The sequence below is a fragment of the Nyctereutes procyonoides genome, unplaced genomic scaffold, assembly GCF_905146905.1.
Source record: "Nyctereutes procyonoides isolate TBG_1078 unplaced genomic scaffold, NYPRO_anot_genome, whole genome shotgun sequence".
In the NCBI taxonomy this organism is placed as follows: domain Eukaryota; kingdom Metazoa; phylum Chordata; class Mammalia; order Carnivora; family Canidae; genus Nyctereutes; species Nyctereutes procyonoides.
Window position 1 is genome coordinate 19539662 of NW_026575030.1, and position 14789 is coordinate 19554450.

General features: G+C 34.5%; 1 protein-coding gene across 10 annotated transcripts in view; it reads left to right on the forward strand.

Moving 5' to 3' along the window:
• Nucleotides 1-14789, forward strand: part of DLG1 (discs large MAGUK scaffold protein 1) — a 223395-nt gene that overhangs the window by 111891 nt on the left and 96715 nt on the right. For all 10 annotated transcript variants that reach the window (XM_055315868.1, XM_055315866.1, XM_055315872.1 and 7 more), the window contains 2 exons: nucleotides 10055-10108; nucleotides 13768-13818. In XM_055315868.1, the coding sequence (XP_055171843.1) occupies nucleotides 10055-10108; nucleotides 13768-13818 (105 nt within the window). The remainder of the gene's footprint in view (nucleotides 1-10054; nucleotides 10109-13767; nucleotides 13819-14789) is intronic.

Genomic DNA, 14789 nt, shown 5'->3' on the forward strand with positions numbered 1-14789 from the left:
ATCATTTGATTAGAAAATACATTTATTAGTTAAACATAAGAGCCTGTATGTGTAAAGTATTTGGAAGCTCTTTGTGCTATCTCTGTAACTTTTCTGTAAATCTAAAATTATTCTAAAATAAAAAGTTTATTTTAAAAAAGGTTACATGTATGTATACATACACGCATACTGGAATATTACTCAATATCAAAAAGAACATATGAAGGGGTGGGGGAGGGAGGGGGAAAAAACATGTGAGATTCTTAAAGATAGAGAGCAAACTGAAGGTTGATGGAAGGAGGTGGGTGGGGGATGGGCTAGATGGGTATGATTATTAAGGGTAGCACTTGTTATGATGAGCACTGGGTATTATATGTAAGTGATGAATCACTGAATTTTACTCCTGAAACCAATACTGTACTGTATATTAACAAGTAGAATTTAAATACAAATTTGAAAAAAAATTAAAAGGTAACATGTGACAATCAAAAAATAAAATGAAATGCTAGACAAATGTCAGAGATTCTGTAGTTTCAGAGCTTCAGTAGTTCCAAGGGATGACTTATTAAGACATTAACTACCCTATCAACCAAGTCATCCAAAATCAAAATAATGATAGTATTTTTGCATATAACAACTCAGATCTCTGTTGTAAACAATCTCAGTCTCATTTAAACTATAAATAAATCCATCTTTAGCTATTTTTACTATTACTGATCTGTGCATAAGATATAAATAAAAATAGTATGAATATTATGTAAGTTCCATTGGGAGTAAAATGAGATATCAATTGTGATTACTTTCTCAATGCCTTTCCCCTCTCCTAAAAATGAAAATCAATAGGAACATTATACAAAATAGGATTCTAGAGGAAATTACAGATCCTATACTAAGACTTCAGTATATGTTATTATATTACTACTTCTACATAATCTTTCACCGTTTATGAAAATCATTAAAAGTTAATCATTGAAAGCCAACAAAAATTGAATAGATCCAGAGAAGAAATTCAGTTTATAAGTAAAATACAATTCTAAGTAAGTAGCCTGTGTGTTTTGGTAATATTATAATAACATAATATCTCTCCAAGCATCTAGGATTTAGTAGTACAATATTTTTTTTAAGTAGGGGATTTGGAGGTTTATTCTACTCTCATTTCAATTAATCGTTTAATGTTCAAATAGTTTCCTAAAATCCTTTGGAATTTTGTAATAGTTTCTGTTCTTGTATTCCATAAGGAACCTCTTCTGACTTCCTTACTCCAGGCATCCCTTAACAACATCACACTAGATTTGGAAATTGTTCAGACATTACATAGCCTTGTAGTTATAAGTGAGAGGTCTTAGAGGTAGATTGATCTGGTTTGGAATTCCTGTCCTCTACCAGCTGTGTAACTCTGAGCAGTTTCCTTTTTTTTTTTTTTTTATTTTATTTATTTATGATAGTCACACACACACAGAGAGAGAGAGGCAGAGACACAGGCAGAGGGAGAAGCAGGCTCCATGCACCGGGAGCCCGATGTGGGATTCGATCCGGGGTCTCCAGGATCGCGACCCGGGCCAAAGGCAGGCGCCAAACCGCTGCGCCACCCAGGGATCCCTGAGCAGTTTCCTTAACCACTCTGAGCTGTTTACTCATCTGTATCACTGAAGATGATAGTACTAGTTTGAGATGTTGGAAGAATAATAACATATGTGTAACTGGCACATGACCTTGGCTATTCATATTATTAGTGTTATCTCCTATTTCGTTGAGAACAGTAAGCCAGGAAACAAGTTAGAAGAACAAATGAAGATATGTCCACAAGAGAAAGGCTTATTTATTCTACTTTGCCTCATTTTAAGTTTTAGATATACTATGAAAGTCCATGCAGGGTAGATTAATGACTTACGTTGTATCATGTGAAAAGCTTATAGTTGTGCCTCATTTTCCAGAATCAGTAAAGTGTGTTCTGATTCATCAAGTATAACATGGACATACTGATCAAAATATTATCCTCAAATAAATTTGAAAGCCATACTTAATATATAACCCAACTTTAACATTTTAAATGGAAATAATTTTTCTTCTAAATATCTACTACTGTACATTTTAGATGCATCAAGATGTAATAGAAGTTGTTGAAGGTATAAGATTTGGAATTTAGTCCTACCTTTGCAATTCAAACAAGTTATTTAATTCTACATTTTATACTCCTTCATCAGTTGAAGTGAGGGATATTGCCTCCCTGACTATTTGAAAATGAGTTTGAGATTAGGCAAATTAGACAGACAGCCTATTTAAAGGTCTATTTATTTGTCTAATTATTTGTAGAAATTTTATACTTTTTAGTGTTTTTTTTATACTTTTATACTTCATACTTTTTATACTTTTTTATTGATCTTTTATATTTTATGAAAGCCCTCCACAATAGGAATTACACTTCTTACAGCAGTACAGAAAAAGGCAGAAAAAGGCTGCTTGAAATTGCATGAAGAGCATAGACTTTATAATGAGACCTGACTGCCTCTTCCTGGTCTCACTCCTTTCTGGCTGTGTGATACTGGAGAAATGACTCAGCTTCTCATAGCCCCATTTCTCCACATAGATACTGACCTATTAAATGTCTTTTTTCACCTCAGAGTAAATCCTATGCTTTAAAACCCAGGTGCGTTAGACCTCTGTTTCTACCAATTGTGGGGATTTATGTGGATTTATGTTATGTAATTAAGGTATTGTTGAAAATGCTTTATAACTAATTTGTGCCTGTAAAAATCTTTGCACATACTCACATACATAGGTGCTTTGGAGGGATTGGTGTTCATTCAGTTTTTTGTTAATTGTTCTAATCATGTAGCTACTAAGATGAATATAACATTGTCCTTGTCCTCTGGGAGCCTACTGCCTATGCAAGAGACAAGTTAACTCCCACAGACGAAGTAGTTACATTAGGGGTTACCCAGTGCTTTTGGACTATTTAAGTTTCACAAAACATCTGAGTATTGAATCTCAAATCATTTGATCATTAGTCTATCTAAAGTATGACTTGATATATTTTCATTTTACTGGCAATCTTAAACAGAGGAGCATACTTCAAGTTACCTTAATGAGCCTTTTCAACCATACCCTAATATCTGACTGTGGTGCCCTTATTCTATTTCTATTTTGAGGTTTTTTGTTTTGTTTATTTTACATTATTTTCAAATCATTTCAGACTTAAGAAAATTTCAGTAATAGTTTCCCCATATACCTTTACCAGATCCCCCAATTCTTAATATTTTTACCTACTATATTTGCTTTACCATTTTTCTTTCTATGTAATTAGTTTTTATGAATCGTTTCTTTTTTTTATTTTTTTTTATTTTTATTTATTTATTTGTAAGAGACACAGAGGGAGAGGTGGAGACACAGGCAGAGGGAGAAGCAGGCTCCCTAAGGGGAGCCTGATGTGGGACTCAATCCCAGGACCGCAGGATCACAACCTGAGCCAAAGGCAGATGCTCAACCACTGGGTTGGAGCTCAGCCACCCAGGTGCTCCTATGAATCATTTCAAAAGAAGTTTCTGTCATGCCTCTTTTACCTCTAAATACAAATATTTTATAACACTAAATATTTTTCCTAAGAACAAAAACATTACCATAATACAGTGAACTATATCAGAAAATGAATATTAACATAAAACTAGTATCAGATTAATCTGCAGACCTTAATTATATTTTGCCAATTGCCCCAATAATGTTCTTTATGGGAAAAACAAAAATAGGTCCTTTGGCCAGTCCAGGATTTCACATTGCCTTCAGTCTCTTTTAATCTGGAGTAGCCCCACAGACTGTCTCTCATGAATGTGGCATTTTAGAAGAAAGCAAGCTAGTTATTTTGTAGAATATGTTTCAATTTGTCTTTGATGCATTGGCGTAATTATTTTGAGGTCATACATTTTTTCCAATTTTTTTTTAGTTGTGGCAAAAAACACATAATGTAAAAATTTACCTTCTTAGAAACCATTTTTAAGTTTACATATCAGTGATATTTTTTCTAAAGATTTTATTTATTTATTAGAGAGCAAGAGGGAGCCACAGGGACAGAAGAAGCAAGCTCCTCCCAATCAAGCAGAAAGCCCATATAGGGCTCAGTCTCAGGACCCCAGGATCATGGCCTGAGCTGAAGGCAGATGATTATTAGCCAACTGGGCCACCTAAGAACCCCTCCATATCAGTGGTATTAACTACATTCATATTGTTGTGCAACCATCACTGTCACCCATCTACAGAATTCTTTTCATCTTTCATATTTGAAAAACCCACTGCAAACATTGTACTCAGTGGTGAAAGACTGCAAGCATTTTAACCTGCAGGACTCTCTTTAGCAAAGAATTTTTTTCAGGGCATCTGTACTGGTAATGAACCCACCCTCCACCCTGCCAGCTTTTGTTTATCTGGGAATATCTTAATTCCTCCACCACATTTGAAGGACACTATTGCCAGATACAGGGTTCTTGGTTGACAGCATTTTCTTCTTTTGGTATTTTAAATGTGTATCGATACACTGCTTTCTCACTTCCAGAGTTTCTAAGAAACCTGTTGATAATCTTATTAAAGATCCCTTCCTTGTATGTAATGAGTCACTTTTTTCTCTCTGCTCTCAAAATTGTCTTTGTCTTTCAACAGTTTGATAATAGTGTGTCTCAGTGTGAACCTCCTTGAGTTCATCCTACCATGGGTTTGTTGAGCTTCTTGGATGTTTGTATTTAAGTGTTGTTGTGTTTATCAAATTTGGGAATGTTTTGGTCATTATTTCTTCAGCTATTTTCACTGCTCCTTGATCTCTCTTCTGGGACTCCCATGATGTTTGTGTTGGTCTGTTTCATGGTGATCCAAGTTCCCTTAGTGTCTTGTCATTTTTCCTTAGTTCTTTTTTTCTATTCTGAGACTTAATCATTTCCATCGTCCTGTCTTCAAGTTTGTTAATTCTTCTGCCCACTCAAATCTGCCTTTGAGTTGCTCTAGTGAATTTTTCATTTCATTTATTGAACTTTTCCACTCCAGAATTTCCTTTTGGTTTTCTTTCATTGATTTTTCTATTCTTTTGTAAATTTTCCCATTTTTTTTCATTTTGTTTGTCTATCTTCTTTAGTTCTTTGAACGTCTTTAATATGGTTGTTTCAAAGTCTTTGTCTAGTAGATCATACCAGGTTTTTAAATTCTTTTTATTTTTTTTATTTTTTATTATTTTTTTTACCAGGTTTTTTTTTTAAGGCAGTTTCTTTTTTTCTCTTTCTTTCTTCCTTTGAATAAACCACACTTTACTGTTTCTTTGCATGCCTTTGGATTTCTTTACTGAAAACTGGATGTTTTACCCTTATGATGCTATAACTCTAGAAATCATATCCTTCCCCTTTGCTAAGGTGCTTTTTTAAATTTTTACTTTTTTGTTGTTTGGGGGGATTTTTAATTGTCGTAGACTATCTCTCTGCCAAGAATCAGTCTGCAGTATAAACTTAAGGTCTTCCTCAGGCCTTTATTTGGAGGCATGCGCAGTCATATTCTAATTTCCCTTGTACATGGGACTGCTTTTGAGTATCTTAGGTTTCAGTGTCTGACTCTCAAAGGGAAAAAGAAAAATGAAATGGTGGGAGTAGTAGATGCTTGCCCTCTGGAAGTCACTACAACCAAAGGGAGAGGGACTTGTATCAATTATGGGCAGCTCAATAATGGCCATGGTCTCTTTGTCTGTACCTCTGTGATCAGAAGCAGCAATGATCCCCTATATTTGGAGGATAATTTTTTTGTTTTTGCATTTTTTTGGTCTTCCTGGCTTGTGCAAGTTTTGTGCCAGCTGCTCCAGGAACGCTTGCCCAGCTAGCTGTTACAGGGCAGAGGAGTGGGAGTTCGATAGCTGCTATTGTGCCAAGAGCTGAAATTGACTGAATTAACCACAGTTTATCATCTAGTATTTCCCATGGAAGTTGCAAGCCTTCAATAGACTAGTCTGAAATTCAGCAGAATTTCAAAATAGATAAATCACATAGATTCTGGCAATGCGGTTATTGTCTAGGTGACGAATTTGTGGAGCTTCCTTTTCTGCCATCTTTCTAGAATCCATCCTTTTTGTTTTTATATTTGCTCTAACTTACATTGATTCCCTACGTGATAGCATTTAACTTTTAATGCAGTGTGTCTCAAATTAGAATCCAGGATGTGTTCTCTGGGGTTTGTGAGTTCTTCATATGAAAAACACTTGTTTATAATTTAGTAGGGAAGAAGGAGACAGACATTAAACAAATAACATAATGAAACTTTCATAAATGGTAAGAAGGAGAAATACAATGCACAGCATAAAAGCATTTTCTAAACTCCTAACTTTGGCCCGTTTTTAAATAACTGGATTTTAGAATTATTTTATTTTATTTTTTTTATATAATACTGCTTTCTGAAATTCTTTAAGGATGCTGCAGTGTGTTACAGCCATAATCCCTATGAGGCCCATTATTAATAAAATGGAATAGTAAAAGTTGGATGAGCAAAATTATGTTTGTCTTCTTTAAAAAAAAAAAGATTTTATTTATTCATGAGAAACACAGAGAGAGAGAATGAGAGAGAGAGAGAGAGGCAGAGACACAGGTAGAGGGAGAAGCAGGCCCCACGCAGGGAGCCCGATGTGGGACTCGATCCCGGGTCTCCCTGGGCTGAAGGCGGCACTAAACTGCTGAGCCACCCGGGCTGCCCTGTTTAAGTCTTCTTATTGATATTTGGTCAAATTCTTTAGGGGTTTGTTAGTTCCTCTTTCTGGAATATCCCTGTCCCTTTGCTAACCCCTGCCTACAAATCTGATTGTGTTATAGGATTTCATTATTGTTCTAGTTGAAACATACACAATGGTAAATATATGATAGTAGATTAACAGTAGATTTCTGTGGTGTACAATAAATTTTCCTTTGTATTTGCTGGATCATCACATAGTCCTCTTAGGTGAAGGCATGTGTTGCTGTCTCTTTATAGATGGAAAAAATGAGTTTCAGTAATGCTTGTGACTTACCTATATACTATATAGTCAGAGTTACTGAATAGTACAGTGAGATAGACGCAGCACTAGAACCAAGTCATTCAGTAGGTGTCACTTGAAGCAAGGTTCAGGGAAAAGGGTTTTTTTCATTTGAAGTAACTTTCAAGTAGATTCTTCTCAAGTCCTGTTGTTTGATTGACTCCTAAGCAGAGCTGATAATTTCATGTCACCTGTTCTGCTACCTACTGTCCCAGTTACAAATCCCAAGGTCTTAAACTAGCCAGATGTTCAACCGTTTCTGATTTTAGTGCTCTTTACCTCAGCTATTTGAGGGTAGTGCTTTCTGTGGGCAGATCTTTCTGCGTCTCTCTTCTTTAGAACTAAGTAGCCTAAATAGCTTTGTTGCTAGGGCATTTTTTTTTCTGAATTATGTATCATTTCCTCCAAACCCAATCAAATTGTTCTATCCATTTACTTCCTACCTCCTCCGAATTGGAGAACTAGGGAGTATTACTTTGTCAGATACCATTTCTGTATTTTGTAATACAAGAACTTAGAAAATCACAAGCTTTTAAGTAAGTATAGTTTACTCCAAGTCAAATGTTCTGATTCTATACCTGCTAACACAGTCTTAAATATTTTTATCTTTATTTTAGGCAGCTAAACTTGAAACAGATCATGCCACTTGAGCTTCATATAAATAAATTTATTATGAAAATTTTCAAAAATACTTATAGGTAGAGGGAGTAGTACAGTGAACTCCTCCCATGTATACTTATCACTGAACTACAATCATTAACTCATGTGCATTCTTAAGATCCATAATACCTCCCATTCCTGACCTCTCATGGCCATTATTTTGTTTTGAAGTAGATTTAATGCTTTATATTATTTTATTTGCCTATATTTCAATGTCAAATAGACTTCTTCTATGACTAGAATCAAAAGATAACTTCTATACAATTATGATTTAAAAAAACAACTTTTTCCACTGTGTTTGGTAATAAATGGGCAAAGGAAACCCAAAGACTTCATTGCCATAATTTTCGAGGAATATAACTTGCTTTGTAACTTTAAGTACCCATTCCTTTCTTGCCGTCCTCTGTAATTGCTTAAACAAAATAAAGTGAAGTTGTGCCATTAATTTTTATAATGATGTGACAAAACATGAGAGACTCCTAACTCTGGGAAGCGAACAAGGGGTAGTGGAAGGTGAGGTGGGCAAGGGGATGGAGTGACGGTGACGGGCCCTGAGGGGGCACTTGAGGGGATGAGCACTGGGTATTGTACTATATGTTGGCAAATCGAACTCCAATAAAAATATATATATTTTTTTTAATTTAAAAAAAGAAAAGACTTCTAGGAAATGGAAGTTCATAGAGCCTGAATCTAGCTCACTTTTCCCCCAGCAAGAGCAGAGTCCATTAAACCTTGTTCCACTTTATGTTAAATAGAGTCGGGTAGATCTGTGGACATTTTATCAGCACCAAAAATCCCCCATGCCATCTAATCAGAAGACCCTGAGTTTAAAATGACCCAGAAAAGGGTCTTAAAAAGTATATATTAGGACACCTGGGGGTGGCTATATATTAGGATACATGGGGGTGGCTCAGTGGTTGGGTGTCTATCCCAGGGTCCTGGGATTGAGTTCCACATCAGGCTTCCCCCAGGGAGCCTGCTTCTCCCTCTGCTTATGTCTCTGCCTCTGTGTGTCTCTCATGAATAAATAAACATCTTTAAAAAATTTTTTTAGAATTTTTTAATGATGTGAGATATTATCAGTTTGAGGAATCTATAGATCATTGAATAATTTCAGATATTCATAAAATGTCAAATGTCTGTAAGTTGACTAATTTTACTTAAATAATCTTACAAATAGTATTTATATTATGTTAATTGAATTTAAATTAAAAAAATTTTAAAAGCAATATTTGTATTTATTAGGTTCAGTTTTCACTAAATCATTTGAAGATAGATTATTACATTCAAAGGTAGGACCTGCATATAAAGTAGTTAATGTCATGTTTGTATATAATATTCTCATTTTTAACCTGCTGCTTCATGTAGCCTAAATGCATATAATTATTTAACCATGCAACTGTGTTGTCTTTAAGCATTTTATAGTATCATCCAGGTTTAATACTTTGCTAAAAATAGTGTAAAACACTTGAACCTTTTAGAAAAGCCCATACACTTCAAGAAAATTGTTATTTTGTATATGTTTCTTTCATACCATTATTTTTTTCATACCGTTTTTATGTGTAATTCCTTAGTTAGTTGGACTAGCAGAACTTATTAATGTTTATAAACATTTCTCCTAAAATTTCTTTAAAGGACAGTCTTTTTTTTTGATTCTCTGAAAATGTCTTTTGATATGGTACTTTCATACTCTTAAATACACAGGAGAAAGATAATTTTGAGGGGGATCACATCAGTTTTCTGATATGTTCATAGTATGTTCTGATACGTTTTTTATTTGATATTTATTATATTTTATTCTTCAAATTTAATTTCACCTATATAATAACTTTCCAGTTTAACCAGAAGACTAAGCTTCTTTCAATCCATACTTAATCAGACATGTATTATTCTACTTGTTTTTTTGTTTTGCTTTTTTTTTTTTTTTGAGCATTGTTATTCTGTGAGTTGTCTAGAATAAAAGGTAGAGAGCAGTAATTGGAGCTGAAAATAGAATTTGTTTCTGGGAGATAAAAGATTGGAATCTTTTCCATGGTATCCTTGAGAATAGATAAAGGTAATGATTTCTGAGCAATTTGGGAAGCATTCTTATGCAAAGAATATTTGTGGACTTTTTAAGAAGGCTGGTAAACTTTAAAATCTTAAGAAAATTTTGTCTGTTTTCGCAGAAATAATTTATTTTTCAAATGCAAATGTAACTGTTTATGTCTGTTTCTTTTCATCTGATGCTGAAAACTGGAATCCTTGATTAACATATGGGAAGCTCATAAAATTATAAAAAGTATAATTTAAGAAATAGCAAATTTTTCATTTGCTTCCAACATGTGTGAACATTGATATGCAATGTGTCAATTTTCCTGTTAAGCTAACACATTTGCAATTCTTTTCTTTAAGGCAAATCCTCCTCCAGTATTGGTCAACACAGATAGCTTGGAAACATCAACTTATGTAAGTTCAATTTCTTCCACACATGTAAATAATTCTGCTTTTCCTGTTCAGTTTTGATACATACACAAAGATCACAGCTTCATTTTCTCTAATACATTGTACTCGTGATGTTTCACTGCTCTGTTAATTATTAAAGAAGGTAAAGCAATACTGTCCCTTTCTGGTAATTAATGTACTCTTGGTATTTTGAAGCCCAGTTTGAGTATGTCTAATGTTATTATTACATTGTCTCTGTATCTGAAATTATCAGGAAATTTCAAGTTATTGAAGGTTCAGCAACTAGTCATTTAAGGTCCATATGGTCTTTCTGCCTTTTTATGATCCCTCTATGTTACCTGAAATCCTTAGCAGAGCACATTTCCCATATACTTACCATTCAAGAAGGCCTAATGGTGAAACTCAAATTTCTTAGAGATCATAAGGTACAGAAATTTGACTTATTAACACCAAAATGGCCATATAAGCATAGTTATGTTGAAATGTTCTCCAGAATAAAATTTCAGAGTATTTAGAAACAAACACATGAACAAAAATAGAGCCCAGTGTAGCAGCTTTGGGATTTAGCCAAAGCCATGTGCTGAAGAAAATTTATTAACTTTAATGGATGTTTTTAAAAATAGAAGAGTAATCAACATAAATGAATTGGGTGTTCAGCTCAAAAATCTTTAATAAAAATCTAAAGAAAGAATAAAGAACTGATAAAAATAAAAGCAGAAAGTAATAGCATAGAATGTGATAGATTAATCAGTAATAGTAAAACTACTTTGATAAAACAGACTTTTGGCAAGTCTATGCAAGGAAAAATAAAGATGATCAGATAACTTTTAGAATAAGAAAAGTGGTATAGCTGCAGGTATGGGTTTTATTTTTATTCGTGACAAATGACTTCCAGTCAAGTTGGTAGGAATTCTAGATGCATAGAAATCTGTTAAAGGTGGGGGAGGGACAGTAAAATATCCCGTAAACTGAAAAGGCACTTGGAAACCAGAAAACAAAGCAGGCCACTCCATACAGTTTACAGAATTTTATTCAAGGTAACTTACTGACTAGGGGAGAAGGGGTTGGGGGACTCGGATTTTTGACAATCCATGGCAGCTGTATGGCTGTTCTCCATAAAGTCTGGACCTTAGTTCACAGATTTTCTAGGGCGAAGGGACTTGCAGAAGGGCATTGTAGTGAGATCAAAGGGTTCATGTGCACCTAACTGACTACTAACCTTTAATTACATCTTGTGGCACCACCTATACATCAGGGAGAGAAAAGACTATATATTATCCCTTAACAGATTCATGGTAGGCCAAAGCAAGCCTTCCCACATCTAGGTTTTAGTGGGCATTTCTAAGGTATGTATATTAATCTACAAGGGGCATGGAACTTGTGGCCCTGAGAGGTCATCAAGTGAACATATGAACAAGACAGAGGGCCAAAGATGGAGTCAGTATTGTCAGCACTCATACAAAATGAAAGATTAAAAAAATTATATGTGTGTATATATATGTATCATAACATAATCTCAAAAACAAGAAGAAAAGCTATTTAGATGAGAAAGGAAACAAAATAGCAATTGGGTTTGAATTGATTAGAGCCAAGAAAACCCCAAAAGATGGGCAGCCTGGGTGGCTCAGCGGTTTAGCGCTGCCTTCAGCCCAGGGCATGGTCCTGGAGACCCAGGATCGAGTCCCATGTTGGACTCCCTGCATGGAGCCTGCATTTCCCTCTGCCCGTGTCTGTCTGTCTCTCTCTCTCTCTCATAAATAAATAAAATCTTAAAAAAAAAAAAAAAAAAAAGGCAGCCCGGGTGGCTCAGCGGTCTATTGTGCCTTCTGTCCAGGGCCTGATCCTGGAGATCCCAGATCGAGTCCCACATCAGGCTTCCTGCATGGAGCCTGCTTCTCCCTCTGCCTGTGTCTCTGCCTCTCTCTCTCTCTCTCTCTCTCTCTCTCTCTCTCTCTCTCTCTCTCTCTGTGTGTGTGTCTCTCTGTCTCTCATGAATAAACAAATAAAATCTTAAAAAAGAAAAGAAAAACAAAACCCAAAAAGAGATGAGTTTCAAAAGCCCTCAAGAAAAAACTCCTAAGCCCTAAACTGGACCTGAATTATGGGTGCTTTCTTTTACAGTATAGTGAAGAAAAAGCAAAGTAGCTTACATAGATGTCATTATTCTGTTGATTCAGTATTCTATTGCTGTATAACAAACCACTCTGAAACTTCAGTGGCTTAAAAAACAATTCATTATTTCTCATGATTTTCTGGGTTAACTGGAAGGTTCTTCTGCTTCATATTGGCTGGGACACTGGAAAAGGCTGGAAGATCCAAAATAGCCTCATTCATGTGACTGGCAGTTGATGCTTGTTGCTAGTTAGGAGTGCAGCTGGGACTTTTGGCCAAGGGCCTTAATTCTCCTTCATTTGAATCTTCTCATGGGCTAGTTGATCTTCCTCACTTTATAGCTCCTAATTTCTAAGAAAGTACCTTCTAAGACAAAGGTATATATTACAAGGTATCATATGACCTTTAGAAACCACACAGCATCATTTGTGCCACATTCTTTTTAACAAAGTTCATCTAGGACCTGCCTACATCCAAGGGAAGGAGAAATAGATGACATCTCTTGATGGTAGGATGATTTCGTCATGTTGCAAAAGAGCATGTAGGATGGAAGAGGGGAGGCATCTAAAGAAATGCAGTTTATCACAATCCTTATATGACTCAGGTATTTTGCACAGCTTCATATCAGAAACGTTAAAGCAATGGGGCATGAACCTAGATTAATCCAGTCCCAAGTATTATTTACCTTTCACCAATGGCCTTCACTGTGAAAATTACTGCTTCCAGGAGGGAATAGGGAATAAATTGGAAGTTGTAAAATAAAGTGCTTGTCTATAAGATGTGAGCAAGAACTTGAATGAGGAATCAAATTTGGACATGGAATATATAAGTGAAATTTGTGACAGAGGAAGCACTAAAGTAAGAGGTGGGAACTTACAAGATATGCAAAGGAAGGGGCAAGTCATTTAAATTTGATGGTATGTAACGCTTATGAAAAAGTGAGTTATATCTTTTAGGAATGAAGCTAAGTGAAAGATTGGGGTCAGTTCATACAGAGCCTTGTATGAGAGTTTCTGAAAGTTTTAGAGCAAGTATGCTATTAGACATGGCCTTCAAAAAGATTCATCAGTGTAAACTCTAACACGTTAGAGTTATTTGGGCAGCAGAGAATACTAATGTAAGAGATTAGGTAGGTTACATTGGCACTTGTCCAGAGAAGATTAACAAAGGCTTCAATCAGGGTAATAGAGATGAGAATGAAGAGGTGATGGTTTTCAGAAAAATTGAAGTATTCAAATCAGTGAAAATTGGCAACTGATTATATGTGTGGATCCAAGGCAGTGAAAAGAGTTTAAGTTCCATAATATAAAAAGCTGTATGTACCCTTTCTGTATTTGAAAGTCATAATATCATGAACGTCAACTCATTACTCACATTTGTACTCTTCTATTCCTTGAAAATTTTATTTAAAATTATTAAAATGAAGCCAAATTATATGATTACTAGCACATTTAACAGGTTTGCATTAATAAAGTCACCCAAAAATAATGTCTTGACATTTCAAATTTTATACGCTAAATTTCTATGCTCCTTCTTTTCTCCCCCATTAGGTTAATGGCACTGATGCAGATTATGAATATGAAGAAATCACACTTGAAAGGGTAAAAATTTAATTATCTTATATTTTTATGCATAAATCTGTTGCTAAAGAATTCTTTAAATATACTGCTCTTTCACATAGAATTCAAGAGAAAAAAAGATTTTTCAAAAACAGAACCATGTAATATTAGTTTCTTTTAGAAGTACCCATATTATAAAACTGTGGTATTTTTAGAACATGCTGCTTTTCTTTAATAACCTTGTTTTAAAAAAATAAACTTTTTATTTGAAATAGTTTTAGATTTACAGAAAAGCTGTACCAGAAATTTCCATTTATCTTGGCCTCAGTTTTGCCTATTGTTAACATCTTACATTACTAGAGTACATTTGTTTCAACTGATGAACCAATATTGACGTATTATAATTCATTAAAGTTTATACTTTATTTGGATTTCCTTAGTTTTTATGTTTTTCTCTTTAAGAGTCCTAGAATACCACATTACATTTAGTTATTTATTTTTTTTATTTAGTTATTTATTTAGTTATTATTCATTACATTTAGTTACCATATCTCCTGGTCTAACAGTTTCTCAGATATTTGTTTTTAAAATTCATTTTTATCTCTGATATAAAACATTATTGATTTAAAACATTTAGTATGCTAGTAATATGCTTGTTGTTAACAGTTTTCTTCTTTAGCAAAGTGATAACCCATGGTTCTAGTGGACAAGATCCTATTGATAATTTATGTACTTCCCCCAGACAGAAATAACTTAAGGGTACGATTTAGATTTGTGAATTTTTCTGAAATATTTACCCCTTGAGAATATCTGCATTTAGATGATGATGTATTTCAGTAATGCCACCTTGTCTGATGAGCATTTTTAAGAAATGAATTGTTTCACACAAGTAAATTTCCTAAGTAACTGAATGTTTAAGACTGAAATTCTAGATAACTAGATTAACTTCTATGTGAAGCCACAGTGGACTCTGAGTGGAAATAGACCTGAAAGGATCTTTTACATGTATACTA